The sequence below is a fragment of the Mesoplodon bidens genome, assembly GCF_964165515.1.
Source record: "Mesoplodon bidens genome assembly, chromosome: 2".
NCBI classification, from domain to species: domain Eukaryota; kingdom Metazoa; phylum Chordata; class Mammalia; order Artiodactyla; family Ziphiidae; genus Mesoplodon; species Mesoplodon bidens.
Window position 1 is genome coordinate 80,167,457 of NC_138177.1, and position 15,135 is coordinate 80,182,591.

At 42.4% G+C, this 15,135-nt stretch overlaps 1 protein-coding gene across 1 annotated transcript in view; it reads left to right on the top strand.

Annotated features, from left to right (window-relative positions):
• NOTCH2 (notch receptor 2) overlaps positions 1-15,135 on the top strand; it is a 180,807-nt gene that overhangs the window by 144,150 nt on the left and 21,522 nt on the right. The window contains exons 16-22 of the mRNA XM_081257108.1: positions 3,805-3,924; positions 4,323-4,475; positions 8,657-8,885; positions 9,679-9,880; positions 11,323-11,476; positions 11,859-12,043; positions 13,895-14,027. Of these exons, the coding sequence (XP_081113234.1) occupies positions 3,805-3,924; positions 4,323-4,475; positions 8,657-8,885; positions 9,679-9,880; positions 11,323-11,476; positions 11,859-12,043; positions 13,895-14,027 (1,176 nt within the window). The remainder of the gene's footprint in view (positions 1-3,804; positions 3,925-4,322; positions 4,476-8,656; positions 8,886-9,678; positions 9,881-11,322; positions 11,477-11,858; positions 12,044-13,894; positions 14,028-15,135) is intronic.

Sequence of the window (15,135 nt, forward strand, 5' to 3'; positions counted from 1 at the left end):
AGCATTTGCCTTATATATTGAGGTGCTCCTATGTTGGGTGCATATATATTTACAATTGTTGTATCTTTTTCTTGCACTGATCCCTTGATCATTATGTAGTGTCCTTCCTTGTCTCTTATAACAGTCTTTATTTTAAAGTCTATTTTGTCTGATATGAGTATTGCTACTCCAGCTTTCTTTTCATTTCCATTTGCATGGAATATCTTTCTCCATCCCCTCACTTTCAGTCTGTATGTGTACCTAGGTCTGAAGTGGGTCTCTTGTAGGCAGCATATATATGGATCTTATTTTTGTATCCATTCGGCCAGTCTGTGTCTTTTGGTTGAAACATTTAATCCATTTATATTTAAGGTAAGTATTGATACTTATGTGCCTATTGGCATTTTCTTAATTGTTTTTGTAGATCCTTTTTTCTTCCTTTCCTCTTTTGTTCTTTTCTCTTGTGTTTCCTGCCTAGAGAAGTTCCTTTAGCATTTGTTGTAAAGCTGGTTTGGTGGTGCTGAATTCTCTTAGCTTTTGCTTCTCTGTAAAGCTTTTACTTCTCTGTAAAGCTTTTGATTTCTCCATCAAATCTGAATGAGAGCTTTGCTGGGTAGAGTATTCTTGGTTGTAGGTTTTTTCCCTTTCATCACTTAAAATATATCTTGCCACTCCCTTCTGGCCTGCAGAGTTTCTGCTGAAAAATCAGCGGATAACCTTATGGGGGATTCCCTTGTATGTTATTTATTGCTTTTCCCTTGTTGCTTTTAATATTTTTTCTTTGTATTTAATTTTTGTTAGTTTGATTAATGTGTGTCTGGGCATGTTCCTCCTTGGTTTTATCCTGTATGGGACTCTCTGTACTTCCTGGACTTGGGTGACTATTTCCTTTCCCATGTTAGGGAAGTTTTTGACTATAATCTCTTCAAATATTTTCTCAGGCCCTTTCTCTTTTTCTTCTGGGACTCCTATAAATCGAATGTTGGTGCATTTGATGTTATCCCAGAGGTCTCTGAGACTGTCTGCATTTCTTTTCATTCTTTTTTCTTTTTTCTGTTCCACCACAGAGATCTCTACCATTTTGTCTTCCAGGTCACTTATCTGTTCTTCTGCCTCAGTTATTGTGCCATTGATTCCTTCTAGTGTATTTTTAATTTCAGTTACTGTATTGTTCATCTCTGTTTGTTTTTTAGTTCTTCTAGATCTTTGTTAAACATTTCCTATATCTTCTCGATCCTTGCCTCCATTCTTTTTCTGAGATCTTGGATCATCTTTACTATTATTACTCTGAATTCTTTCTCAGGTAGATTGCCTATCTTCTCTTCATTTGGTTGTTTTTATAGGTTTTTATCTCTCTCCTTTGTCTGCAATATATTTCTTTTACTTCTCATTTTGTCACACTTACTGTGTTTGTGTTCTCCTTTCCAAAGGCTGCAGGATTGTAGTTCCTCTTGCTTTTTGTGTCTTCCCCCTGGTGGGTGAGGTTGGTCCAGAGGCTTGTACCATTATCCCCTTGATAGGGAGTTTGATTGGTGTTGTGGTGACCAGAGCTGGTCCTGGATATTGAGCAGGGCCTCCTTTTTGCTCTGTGGTTGTTACTGTCCTGTCAGGGGCAGGGCCTGATCCCTAGCTGTTGGAGTAGAGGCCCCCAGATCTGTTTCTTAGCTGTGTTTCTGAGCTGCAGTGCAAGGTAGGTGGGATTGGAGTGCTCCCACTGGGAGAGGAGTCATTGAGTATTCCTCCTTTGGAGCTGTTCACCTGTGAATGTGCTCTTTTGTGTCCCCTTTTGCCTATTGTGAAGGCTCACAAAGTACACTGTTGTTGGCATTGCTCTTGGTCCCACTTTAACTGTGGGTATGCTGGCAGTTGGCCCTGGTGACTCTCAGGCATTGTTTTCACCAGGCCACTGGCACAGATCCACTGAAGTCAGGTCCCAGGACTGCAGTAATAATGAACCTGGACCCACTGTGGGAGCTGTGGCAGCAGCTCAGATTCTGACCTGGCCCAACCTCTGTGTATGTGCCCACAAAGCCTACAGCTGCTAAAGCCAGACCCATCCCAGCTGCAAGAGCACTTGTTATCCTTTTGGATGTCTTGCAGGCGCTGAATTTAGGAAGCCATCAGAGGAGGTGTAACTCTGGGTTCGTGTAGCTGTGAGGAGAGGTTTAAGCTGTTCTTCCTTAGTCACACAGCCCCTGGGGCTCAGCTGTGGTTTCAGCCCCACCTCTGTGTGTGTTCCTCTCACCGGAGTCTGCTCCAGAGGTGGCCGGAGCAAACGAGTTCATCAGGCTGGAAAGAGCCCAGGTGGCAACGGGTGCCAGCGTGCTGTCCAGGCTGGGGTGGGGGGCATGGGGGCAGAGGAAGAGATGGAAGGGGTGCGCAAACCGCCTCCAGCCGGAGTGCTCCCTCGTGCCCGTGGAGGCAGGGGCCGCCTCACGAGGAGAGAGGCTGCACAATGGCGACCCCGCCCTTTGCACATGGCGCTTCACTTCTGTGGCGGTCTGGGCTTCTTCCACAAGCATTCCTGGTTGCAGAGCTCCTCACTCCCATCCCTTCAGGCTGTCTCCTCACAGCCAACAGCAGTCCCCTCCCCAGGTCTGCTCTCCAAACCCCACGTTCTGGCACCCAGCCCCCGTGTGCACCTGCAGGCACCCCTCTCAGGCTGGGCCGCACAGGGCTGTGGCACGGACCATCTGCATAGGTCTCACTGTGTCCTGCCTGCCACAGACCAGTTGCCGGGCTCTCCTCTGAGTCTCCAAGTCTCCCCTTCTGTCCCACCTGATCTCCCTGCTGGTGAGGAAGCTTCCCCAGATATGGTAACCTCTCCTCACCTTCATCTCCCTGCCAGGGGTACAGGTCCCATCCTGCTTCCTCTCCTCTTCCTTTTCCCTTCTTCTTTCTTTCATGCTACTTGGTTACGTGGGGATCTTTCTTGTCCTTTTAGGTGTCCAAGGTCCTCTGCTAGTGTTCAGCAGGTGCTCTGGGAGAATTGTTCCACCTGTAGATGTATTCCCAGTGCATCTGTGGGGAGAGATGAACTCCACGTCCTCCTACTCTTCTGCCATCTTGGAAAAAGCCTATCTCCCCTTTAATAAAAGCATTCTTTTAATTTTTTTCTGGAGTCTTATATTCAGTATACTAAGATAGGAAATGTTGATGGGCAACTATCAATGTCATGTTATTGATGTTGATATAAGGAGAGATGTTACTAGGCATTCAGTATTACTTCACTGTTTTCCACCTCTGATGGCCTTCTCATCAACCCCATTGCCTTCTGGAACAGGCCAGTAGAGGTTTTGAGGAGTAGGAGGCTGTATTACTTCTTCCCTGCTCATGTGAAGGTAGATCTGTGTGGCTAAGCTTCTGAGTAGCTGAATCTTAGCTATGAAGATGCAGAAACTATCACCCCTGATTGATGCCAGATTCCAAATCCATGTAACCACTCGTGATAATAATATGAAGATGACAGCAGCCCAACAGTTGTTGAGTATTTACTCTGGGTACTGGGCCCTATGCTAATAAGGACTTTGTAAGCATTTTTTCATTTAATCCACAAAAAGCCTCTATGAGTTATATACCATCCTCATTCCCATCTTATTTATGTGGAAGCTCAGAGAAGATAACTTGCCTGAGATCACACTGTTAGTAACCACATCAGAGCCAAGACACAAAAGTCCATAGGTCTCTCAGATTCCAAAGCTCTTATCCATTACGTTAGACCTGAATTCAGAGATCATCCTTTAGTATAGAATTTGGTGGGGTGGGGGGGAGTTTCAGTTTCCTTGGAATTTTTCTCTATAATAAACTCTGTCATTTGATTTACAGGCAAGAACTGTCAGACTGTATTAGCTCCCTGTTCCCCAAACCCTTGTGAGAATGCTGGTGTTTGCAAAGAGGCACCAAATTTTGAGAGTTACACCTGCCTGTGTGCTCCTGGCTGGCAAGGTAACAACATGGGAATGGGGAAACCAAGAGCCTTAAACAAAGTGGTCAGGTTATCTGATGACACGGAGGACCTGGTCTTTTGAGGCTTGCCCTTTTTTGTGAAGAATGGAGGCCTTGTATAGAAGCTGCTAACTGGAATGTTTTAGAAAGCCTTTCCATTTTGCATGTCTCTGGGTCTATAGGACTCCAACCAGAGTCTGAAACCATGATGTTCTACGGGGGATTGTAGCATCAACTGCTAGGGGCACAGAAGCCTTAAGGGACTTCCCAAAGCAGGAGACCAACCAGAATATCCTTGGAGTAGCCCCACCTACCCCAGCTGAAGCTCAGGCCCCACATAAATTTCTGTGGGAATCAACTTCCAAAGACTGGACCGTTCATTGCCCCTATGTTTCCAGGTCAGCGGTGTACAGTTGACATTGATGAGTGTGTCTCCAAGCCCTGCATGAACCACGGTCTCTGCCATAACACCCAGGGCAGCTACATGTGCGAGTGTCCTCCAGGCTTCAGTGGTATGGACTGCGAGGAAGACATCGATGACTGCCTTGCCAGTGAGTATGCCAGCCTGCTCCTAAGCCCCCAAGGGAGAGGAGAACATAGGGAGTAGAGCAGGACTCGGCGCTGAGGCTGGCCATCCGGTAGTTGACCACGTGTCTTTAATCGTTGTACTGTAAAAATCTTCATTGTGAAGCTAGTGGCTTTAGGAGTTAAGGCAGGGTAGTCACTTCTAAGTATTGCCTTACTGATTTTTGTACATGGACAAAGTGGGAACAATGGTATGAAAGCTTTTTTAAAAAAGCACATCTCTTGAAGTATCATTAACATACAATACACTGCCAGTATTTAAATGTACCAGTCAATAAGTTTTGACGTATGACGACTGAAACCAATACTCAAGATATTGAACATGTCCACCCCGCTGAAAGTATTCTCATCTCTTTTGTAACTTAACTCTCCTTTCCACTTTCCTGTCCCAGGCAACCAGGGATCTATCTCTGTCACTATAGATTGTGGGAATTTTTTTACAGTTTTATATAAATAGAATCATATAATGAAAACTCTTTTTTGAAGAGAGGGAATATGAGTTTTAAAGGTTTTAATGAGTAATTCTGTTCTGTAATCTTGCTAAACTCACTTATCATTAACTCCAGATTAGTATAGCTTCTGGTTTAGTTTAGATTCCTAGGATTTTTTATAGAGATAATAAACTATGTTATTTCTAAATAAATAAAACTGTTATACCTTTTATTTCTTTTCTGTGTTCTTTTATTTCTAAATCTGTATGCATTTTATTTATTTTTCTTGCATTATTGCACTGACTTCAGTAAATGCAGAATAGAAGTGGTGAGAGAAGCCAGTCTTGCCTTGTTCTTGATTCTAAGGGAAAAGCATTAAATTGAGGAATTTACCTCAATTTACCTCAATTTGGTGAGAATTTTGCAATTTACCTTCAGTTTGCTGAGAATTTTCCTCCTTTTAATCATGAATGAGGGTTACTTTTCTTTCAAATGATTTTTCAGTATCTCTTGAGGTGGTAATACTGTTTTTTAAGGTCTTTTAATGTAAGTGGATTACGTTAATTGATTTTTAAATGTTGAACTAACCTTAAATTTCTGGGATGAATTCTACTTGGTCATGATGTGTTATCTCTCTTATATATTGTTGGATATTATTTACTCAAATTTTGCTAAGGATTTTTGTATCTGTGTTCATGGGAAATATTGTTCTCTAATTTTCTTATACTATATTTGTATAGTTTTTTTTGTTTGTTTGTTTGTTTGTTTTGCGGTATGCGGGCCTCTCACTGTTGTGGCCTCTCCCATTGCGTAGCACAGGCTCCGGACACTCAGGCTCAGCAGCCATGGCTCACGGGCCCAGCCGCTCCGCGGCATGTGGGATCTTCCCAGACCGGGGCACGAACCCGTGTCCCCTGCATCGGCAGGTGGACTCTCAACCACTGCGCCACCAGGGAAGCCCTATATTTGTATAGTTTTGATAAGAGGGTGATGCTGGCCTCATAGAACAAATCAGGAAGTGTTCCCTTTCTATTTTCTGGAAGACTTGGAGTAGAATTAGTATTATTTCTTCTAAACATCTAGGCCTGGAATTTTCTTTCTGGGAAGGTTTTTAATTATAAATTTAATTCCCTTAATAGGTGTTCAGGGTATCTATTTCTTTTTCATTGAGCTTTGGTGATTTGCATCTTTCAAGGAATGAGTTTTACTTTATCTAAGTTGTCAGAATTGTTGGCATTGAGTCTTTCATGATATTCCTTTATTGTACTTTTAATGTTTACTTTAAAATGGGGTTATTTCCCTTCTCTTATTTCAGATATTGGTTATTTATGTCTTCTCTCTTTTTTCATCTGGTTGCTCTTGGTAGAGCATTATTGGTTTTAGTAATCTATCTGTTTATGTATTATGTGTATGTGTACTTATGTATGTAGGTATGTATTTATTTATAATCTTTTTAATGAACCCAGTTTTAGTTTCATGATTTTTCTCAGTTGTTTTACTGTTTCCTATTTCATTGATTTCTGCTCTTTAGTCTTTTCATTGCCTACTTTGGTTTTAGTTTCCCCTTCTTTTTCTGGTTTCTTAAGATGGAAGTTTAGATTTTATTTCATTCTACTACTTCTAAAATAAGCATTTAATGCTATACATTTTCCCTCAAAACACTGCTTTAGCTGTATTTCACAAATTTTGATGTGTCATGTTCTTTTCGTTCAGCTCAAAATACTTTCAGGTTTCCATTTGGATTTGTTCTGTGACTCATAAGTTATTTAGAAGTGTGTTCTTTAGTTTCCAAATATCTTTTGTTGCTGATTCCTTCCAGGTAGGTTTTGTTACTGATTTCTAGTTTAATTCCATTGTGATCAGTGAACATAATTCACATGATCTGAATTACTTTAAATTTATTAAAGCATGTCATATGGCCCAGTGTATGGTCTGTTTTTTTTTTTTTTCCATTTTTTTTTAAGTTTATTTATTCATTTTTTTAATTAGTTTCTGCTTTATAACAAAGTGAATCAGTCATACATATACATCTGTTCCCACATCCCTTCCCTCATGCATCTCCCTCCCTCCCACCCTCCCCATCCCACCCCTCCAGGCGGTCACAAAGCACCGAGCTGATCTCCCTGTGCTCTGCGGCTGCTTCCCACTATCTATCTACCTGACGTTTGGTAGTGTATACACGTCCATGCCTCTCTTTCGCCTTGTCACAGCCCACCCTTCCCCCTCCCCATATCCTCAAGTCCATTCTCAAGTAGGTCTGCGTCTTCATTCCCGTTTTGCCCCTAGGTTCTTCATGACATTTTTTTTTTAAATTCCGTATATATGTGTTAGCATACGGTATTTGTCTTTCTCTTTCTGACTAACTTCACTCTGTATGACAGACTCTAGGTCTATCCACCTCATTACAAATAGCTCAGTTTCGTTTCTTTTTATGGCTGAGTAATATTCCATTGTATATATGTGCCACATCTTCTTTATCCATTCATCCGATGATGGACACTTAGGTTGTTTCCAGCTCCGGGCTATTGTGAATAGAGCTGCAATGAACATTTTGGTACATGTCTCTTTTTGAATTATGGTTTTCTCAGGGTATATGCCCAGTAGTGGGATTGCTGGGTCATATGGTAGTTCTATTTGTAGTTTTTTAAGGAACCTCCATACCGTTCTCCATAGTGGCTGTACCAATTCACATTCCCACCAGCAGTGCAAGAGTGTTCCCTTTTCTCCACACCCTCTCCAGCATTTATTGTTTCTAGATTTCTCTTTTTTTTTTTTTTTAATTAGTTTCTGCTTTATAACAAAGTGAATCAGTCATACATATACATCTGTTCCCACATCCCTTCCCTCATGCATCTCCCTCCCTCCCACCCTTCCCATCCCACCCCTCCAGGCGGTCACAAAGCACCGAGCTGATCTCCCTGTGCTCTGCGGCTGCTTCCCACTATCTATCTACCTTACGTTTGGTAGTGTATATATGTCCATGCCTCTCTTTCGCTTTGTCACAGCTTACCCTTCCCCCTCCCCATATCCTCAAGTCCATTCTCAAGTAGGTCTGTGTCTTTATTCTCGTTTTGCCCCTAGGTTCTTCATGACATTTTTTTTTTAAATTCCGTATATATGTGTTAGCATACGGTATTTGTCTTTCTCTTTCTGACTAACTTCACTCTGTATGACAGACTCTAGGTCTATCCACCTCATTACAAGTATGGTCTGTTTTGGTAAATGTTCTGTGTGCATTTGAAAAATGAAATGGGGGAAGAAAGGAAGAGAGTGAGGAAAAGAAAGCAAAGATAGATTAGCACAGGGGGCTGATTAATACCTATTCCATCCTACCCAACCCACTCCACCACCACATACACCTTTTGAAAATCTTTATTGATATTTCTGAGATTCTGTGTATTGGGCCATATATTTGATTTACAAATGCAAGTTTGTGGAACAAATACAAGTTTTATGACTATTAAGTTTGCAGAACTGTTAGTGGTATATGGAAAGTTCATTCCAGGTATTAAACAGATTCTTATTATTAAGAATCTCAGGGTAGTGTTACTGCATTCATTTTCATAAATGGAGGAGTCAGGGCAAAATAGATGCAAAGAAAAGTCAGAATTGTTTCTGTTCTTTGTGCGACTCAGTGCAGGGTACTCACCTTTATGAGTCTAAGGTTAACTTGATGCTGCTGTTCAGAGTTCTAATTCTTGTGTGCAATGGCTTAGATCCTTGCCAGAATGGAGGTTCCTGTGTAGATGGAGTGAATACTTTCTCCTGCCTATGCCTTCCGGGCTTCACTGGGGACAGGTGTCAGACAGACATGGATGAGTGTCTGAGTGAACCCTGTAAGAACGGAGGGACCTGCTCTGACTATGTCAACAGTTACACCTGCAAGTGCCAGGCGGGATTTGATGGAGTCCACTGTGAGAACAACATTGATGAGTGCACTGAGAGGTGAGCAGCCCGTGTCCTCAGGCACCAGTGTCTTAGGGGCAAAGGGAGTAACAGGAGGAAACTACAGAGCACAGTACTGGGATCAAGGGACAGGCATAAGGCATCCACTTGGATCCCACCCCATAATCACCTCTTATTTCCTAGTTCCTGATTCCTTGTAGGCATCTAGTTACAAGCTCAAAGGTTAGAGGTTGAAAAACTTAGTGAGATGGATCATCATTTGTTGCTTGCATAGGGAACAGAAAGAGCTATAATTCTATTCCATATCCTTTTGGTCTCTTGTTCATTTTAGTTGACAATTAAAAAATTCCTATTTCTTTGCAGATTTGTCATTCCTCTTTAAGTAATTTCTGGGAGGTTTGTTTCTTTTTTTATTATCAACAAATTTGTTCTGTTTCTCTTCCATAAAGAAATCTAGAGTCAAGAGCTATTTATTTAACACTTCCCTTATAAATTAAATTGGCTTAGGGATAAAATGAAATTTGATACATGGAAAGCTACAGAAGCACGGGGTAAAACTTGGAAACCTTCACTTTCTTTAGGAGCCTCTAATAAGCTCAGACTTTTAAATACTCCTCTAATCTTTTTGGCTGTGCAAAGGAAGCTGAGACTCAGGCTGACTGGCGCCCATTCTAGTTTGGAAAAACGTAAAGTTTACTGGATATAGGAGTTTTGGGTGCTCAGGAGTATTTGCCTCTGTAATATCTTAGATTCCAGGAACCTTAGTTTTTAAATAGCAGATCAGAGGAACCAGATTACATAGCTAATGTTGTTCTCCCTGTTTGCTTCTTAGCTCCTGTTTCAATGGTGGCACATGTGTCGATGGGATTAACTCCTTCTCTTGCTTGTGCCCTGTGGGCTTCACTGGCCCCTTCTGCCTCCATGAGATCAATGAATGCAACTCTCATCCATGCCTGAATGAAGGAGTATGTGTTGATGGCCTGGGTACCTACCGCTGCATCTGCCCATTGGGCTACACTGGGAAAAACTGTCAGGTAATTAGACTCCATCCCATTCATTCAGCTCCCTCAGAATAGTTGAATATTGTACCTATTCCTGTTCTAGGCAGAATAAGCCCCACCCAAAAGAGAAAGTTCTGGGTCTTAGAGATGTCCCTGAGATAAATCTGGAGAGCTTCTTAATAGCTGGTAGATTCCAAAATGGTGACACTGGCAAGATTATATGGATTAACAAATATAAAATTGTTATAACAGGCTAACCAAGAACTGCAGAAAATGCATGTGGGAAATAAGCACATAGATATCATTTAGGAAATACAAAAAGGGAAATAAAGAACAATCAAAATATGATTTTTAAAATTCAGGTACAACATCTAAGGGGATAACGAGAATTATCATGTCTTGCAATATTGTAACAGTCTCAAAACCAAGCTATTCACATGTCTTTTAAATTCAACTATTTATAATAATATACGTTTTCATAGACTCTATAAGGGAAGGACCCCTCAGAGCTGACTGGTCTAGCCTTTCATTTCATGGAAGAAGAAACTGAGCCCCAGAGGGGCAAAGTAACTTTTCCAAGGTTGCATACCAAACAGCATTGTGTTTAATTTTATGTAGCTTTACCTCTCAAACAATGGTACATGGTAGAATAACAGCAGTCCAAAGAACTTAGGAATAAATGGCCAAGTTTAACTAGACTTACAGAGTACACTTCAATAAGGCTTTGCTGTAAGCAAAGGTGCTGTAAGCACCTCTGCCTATTAAACAGCTTGTTGCTGATTCTGTGGGTCAGGAGGGTATTCTTCACGGGGCTCCTGCTTGTTCTCACAGTGCAGACTACAGGTGCTCGTGGAGTGCTCTGCCCTTCCCCCTTTCTTTCACAAAAGGTCTGTATTGTTGTGTTTGGCCTTCCTCTCCCCGGGGGCCAGGCCACCACATGTGAGTTTTGGAGAAGGTGCTAGTTCACTTACAGTCTTTGTCTCATGCTTTTCATGAGCCTGAGTTTCTCCCATCAGGTAAGCTCTTTGACAGTTTTTAGGTTTATTAACAGGCTTTAAGTCCTTTCACTCATATTCACCACAGACAGATTTGATCAAGCCCCACATGGATTTCTCACTCAAGAGTAGCACATAGGAGCTGTCTGACAGCTTTAACTCTCTCTTTCTTTCTAGCCCCATAGGGTGGCCATGTTTCTAGACATAAGTGTGGCGTAAGGGATAACTTAACCTATTGGGCTTCCTCAAATTCTTAAACTTGTGTGGTAAGAATTTTTAAATAGCAAAGCTAAAAGGAATTAGACTGTATAAAATGATTAACTTATCTGGGGACAGTGGATCTAAGTTTAAGGCTTGGGTGAGGGCTCTTTTTTTAAATTATTAATTAGTATGCTTTCCTTTGATTTCTTAAAATGCAGTGTAACTTCTTTTTCATTTCTGGTTTCTGAATGTTGATGTATGTGTATGCCCCTGTTTCAGACCCTGGTGAACCTCTGTAGTCGGTCTCCATGTAAAAACAAAGGTACCTGCATTCAAGAAAAAGCACAGTCCCGGTGCCTGTGTCCATCTGGATGGGCTGGTGCTTACTGTGACGTGCCCAGTGTCTCCTGTGAGGTTGCGGCCTCCCGCAGAGGTGAGCTGTGCCCCCTCAGATTTAAGGATCAGACCACAAAGTATTGACTGACCAGTAGCATTTTAGGGCAAATATTGTTATCATGGGAGGAGAGGGAAGGGAAGACAGGAGTGGATGGACAAGACTCTGGAGAAAGGGTCTGAAACAGAAGGTGAAAGGGCAGAGGAACAGCTCTAGAGATTCCAAAATGAAAGGTATTTAAAGTGAAATGAAGGCATATTCCACTTTCAGGGCTTGTTTATTTTTAATATAAAACTGGTACCGAGGATTGTAAACTAGACAATAATAAAATTTCATGTGTCGACCGACTTAGATTAGTTGGTCTGAACCTGACGTGTTGTATGCTCTCCCATGATGTTTCTTCCTCCACTGGGTTTCCCAGGGGTGCCCGTTGACCGCTTGTGCCAGCACTCAGGCATCTGTATCAGTGCTGGCAACTCACATCACTGCCAGTGCCCCCTGGGCTACACCGGGAGCTACTGTGAGGATCAGCTTGATGAGTGCTCGTCCAATCCCTGCCAGCACGGAGCCACCTGCAGGGACTTCATTGGTGGATACAGATGTGAGGTGAGTAAGATGAGCAGGGAGAGGTCAGAGACCTCCCAGAAGATGGCACAGCTCCTACGAACATTAGCATATTGGGTTTAGCTGCTTATGTCTTATTTTCACAATTTATAGATTTTTTTTCCAGTTACAATTACAATGTTTACTAATCACTGTTTTTTTTCAGTCCCCCTGTGCAATAAGTTAAAATAGCTCTGGTAAGGTATTTTCACAGAGGTCTGAAACCATCTTCCACAGGGTTGCTTCCAGGATTCAAAGCCAACATTCGCCTGCTGTGCATTTCACAGTCCCACCCAGCCCAGCGTCCCCTGGTACTTCCCTGAATAGCAGCTGAGATAGGAGAAGCCACTTTGAGGCGTGTCCCTTTGACCCATGTCATCTTTGTATACAGTCGTTGATCAACCAACGAATAATTCTCTCAAAAAAATGTTGCTTATGGGCTTCCCTGGTGGCGCAGTGGTTGAGGGTCCGCCTGCTGATGCAGGAGACGTGGGTTCGTGCCCCGGTCCGGGAAGATCCCACGTGCAGCGGAGCGGCTGGGCCCATGAGCCATGGCCGCTGAGCCTGCGCGTCCAGAGCCTGTGTTCCGCCACGGGAGAGGCCGCGGCAGTGAGAGGCCCGCGTACCACAAAAAAAAAAAAAAAAAAAAGTGTTGCTTAGCCTGTTCTGTGTAGTGTCATACTGTTACATGTGTATACTTGAGGATGTGTATGTCTTTTAAAGGACATGTCATGTCTTCTTAATGTCTGGGCTGATAATGGTTAGATCAAGATTTTAACAAAAGACCAGAGACATGGATTTGATACCAATTTAGACCACCAAGCAACACTGAGAAAAGCTTTGCTTGTCTACTTATCATAAATGAGCCAAAGATGGCATCTGTATATTGGTCCCTAAGTTGTTTATTTCTTCACAGCAGGCTGAGACCTGTTAGCTCAAAAACCACTGGAACCAAACTCAAATTTTTACACATCCAGTTGTTTTAAACATAGCCTTAATAAGTAGAATTTAGCCACTTAGAGCCTGCCTGCTTTGTATATTCTGCAAACCTGCACCAGACACTGCTAGCCATAGGTAAGATAAGCCCCAGGACATGAAGATACCAAGCCACAGCTGCCCTTCAGAGCTCTCTGATCCACAGACCTTGGCCTGGCTGCTGAGTGATATCACCAACCACATCAGCCCCATCTCTGTAACCCCCTTCCCTCCAAGTTCATCTGCCCTCCTCTCCTTACCCTCTTTCTCCCTCTGGATGATCTTATGCTGCGAGGGACTCAAAGCATTTCCCAAATAGAGCCACTTCGTGGTCAGTATCTTCTTTCTTGATCAGCCCTAAAAGCCCTGGAACCCCTACCTCTAGCCCAGCTAACTAGCCCACCTCTCTGGGCCCTCACCCCATACCAGTCAGTTTCTCACACTTAAACATGTAGTTTCCTGAACCTGGAGATCAGTACGTGTGATATCTTTACTACCATCCACACATACCATTTGAGTGAGTCACAGGGTCCTCATCACATACAAAGGAATGCATATTTTAGGGGAAGCCTGCACACAGGAGGGACAAAAGTTTTGCACAAGCATCATCTGAAATATCGCTCAGAATATTCAGTCCTTGCCTTCCCCTTCAAGTGGCTTTTTATCACTTTCGGCTGGAAGTGATAAATGCCAGTAAGATGTGAGCTAACTCTGCACAAGATTGTTAGTAGAGAGTGTGATGATGCCAGAGAAGCGTACAAGGGCTGGGTAGGAGTTGGGGGAAGAGGGTCACAGTAACTTACCAGATCTCATTTGCTCTCACGGTCTGTGTCCTACAGTGGGCCAATGTTTCTTGTTCATTTTGCTTGCTCTTGGCAGTGTGTCCCAGGATATCAGGGTGTCAATTGCGAGTATGAAGTGGATGAGTGCCAGAACCAGCCGTGCCAGAATGGAGGCACCTGTATCGACCTTGTGAACCATTTCAAGTGCTCCTGCCCACCAGGCACTCGGGGTATGAAATCAACCTTACCTGTCTTCCATCCAGGGCATTCTCTAAGTTATAAATGCATTTTTAGTGTTGAGTGGGTTTTTAAAAATCAAGCATTATTCTGAATCCTGGTAGTTCAAGCCATTTCATTCATCTCTTGCCTAGCTCTGATATTCTGACTCCAATTCTGTCTGGTTGTTGTTGGAATCCATGAAACACAGAATGTGAAAATGACATAAGGTTGCAACAAAGTTAATCTGGTTAGCAAGATTTCTTGGTGCTTCAAGGGAAGACAACTAGTGGCCTCTTGAAAAAATAATTCATACTTACCAGCTCATGTATTTTTTTAAACTTGCCAAGTTTTGCCTCCATAAAGTGGGGAAATGAAGGACATGAAAACATTTGCCTATTTTCATAAGGCCAGGGAAGAACACTGATGGCCCAAGACTGTAACTAAGAATTGCAGGAAGACCTAATGAGATACAACCCTAGATGGTGATGATGGAGCCATCATTTTGCCAGGGGCATTCCCCTGCCTCCAAACAATCTCTTGGAAAGAGCTTAGAGTATTTTTTTTTAGAAGGGATGTAGTTATAATGGTACCTGCTCTGAGCAGCTTGTGAAAAAAATAAAAAGTAAGAGGCCATCCGCAATGGTGGGAAATCGATTCTCATTGTCAAAGAGAATAGAATGTTAGAGAAATATTTATACTGTCTTAGACCTTTGTGTCAGTGAATTTTGATAATTTACCCTTCTTGAGTTCAGAGTTCGGCTAAATTAAAATGGAGGAGTACCCCACTAGTAGGCTAGTTATTGAGCAACGAGGTTAAGGGGGAAGAAAAAATTTGGTAGAAACAGCCTTTGAATATTTGAAGATTTGTCCTGTAAAAGTACTAAGTTCTCTGCTCAGTACTTGAAAGAGAAGTAGAAGTTAATTTTGACTTGTTGTTAGCTTGGTCCTTTGAATACTTGTACTGTATGGGACAAGCTGTGATTCTGGTAGTAGCAAATTAAACCTCAAATCTCAGTGGCTTAACACGACAATTTTTTTTTTGTCACTCAAATCAAGTCTGAGTGTGTTGGGCTACCTCTCTTTATATTTTAGAAATGTGGCTTGCAGCACAGGGCCTCC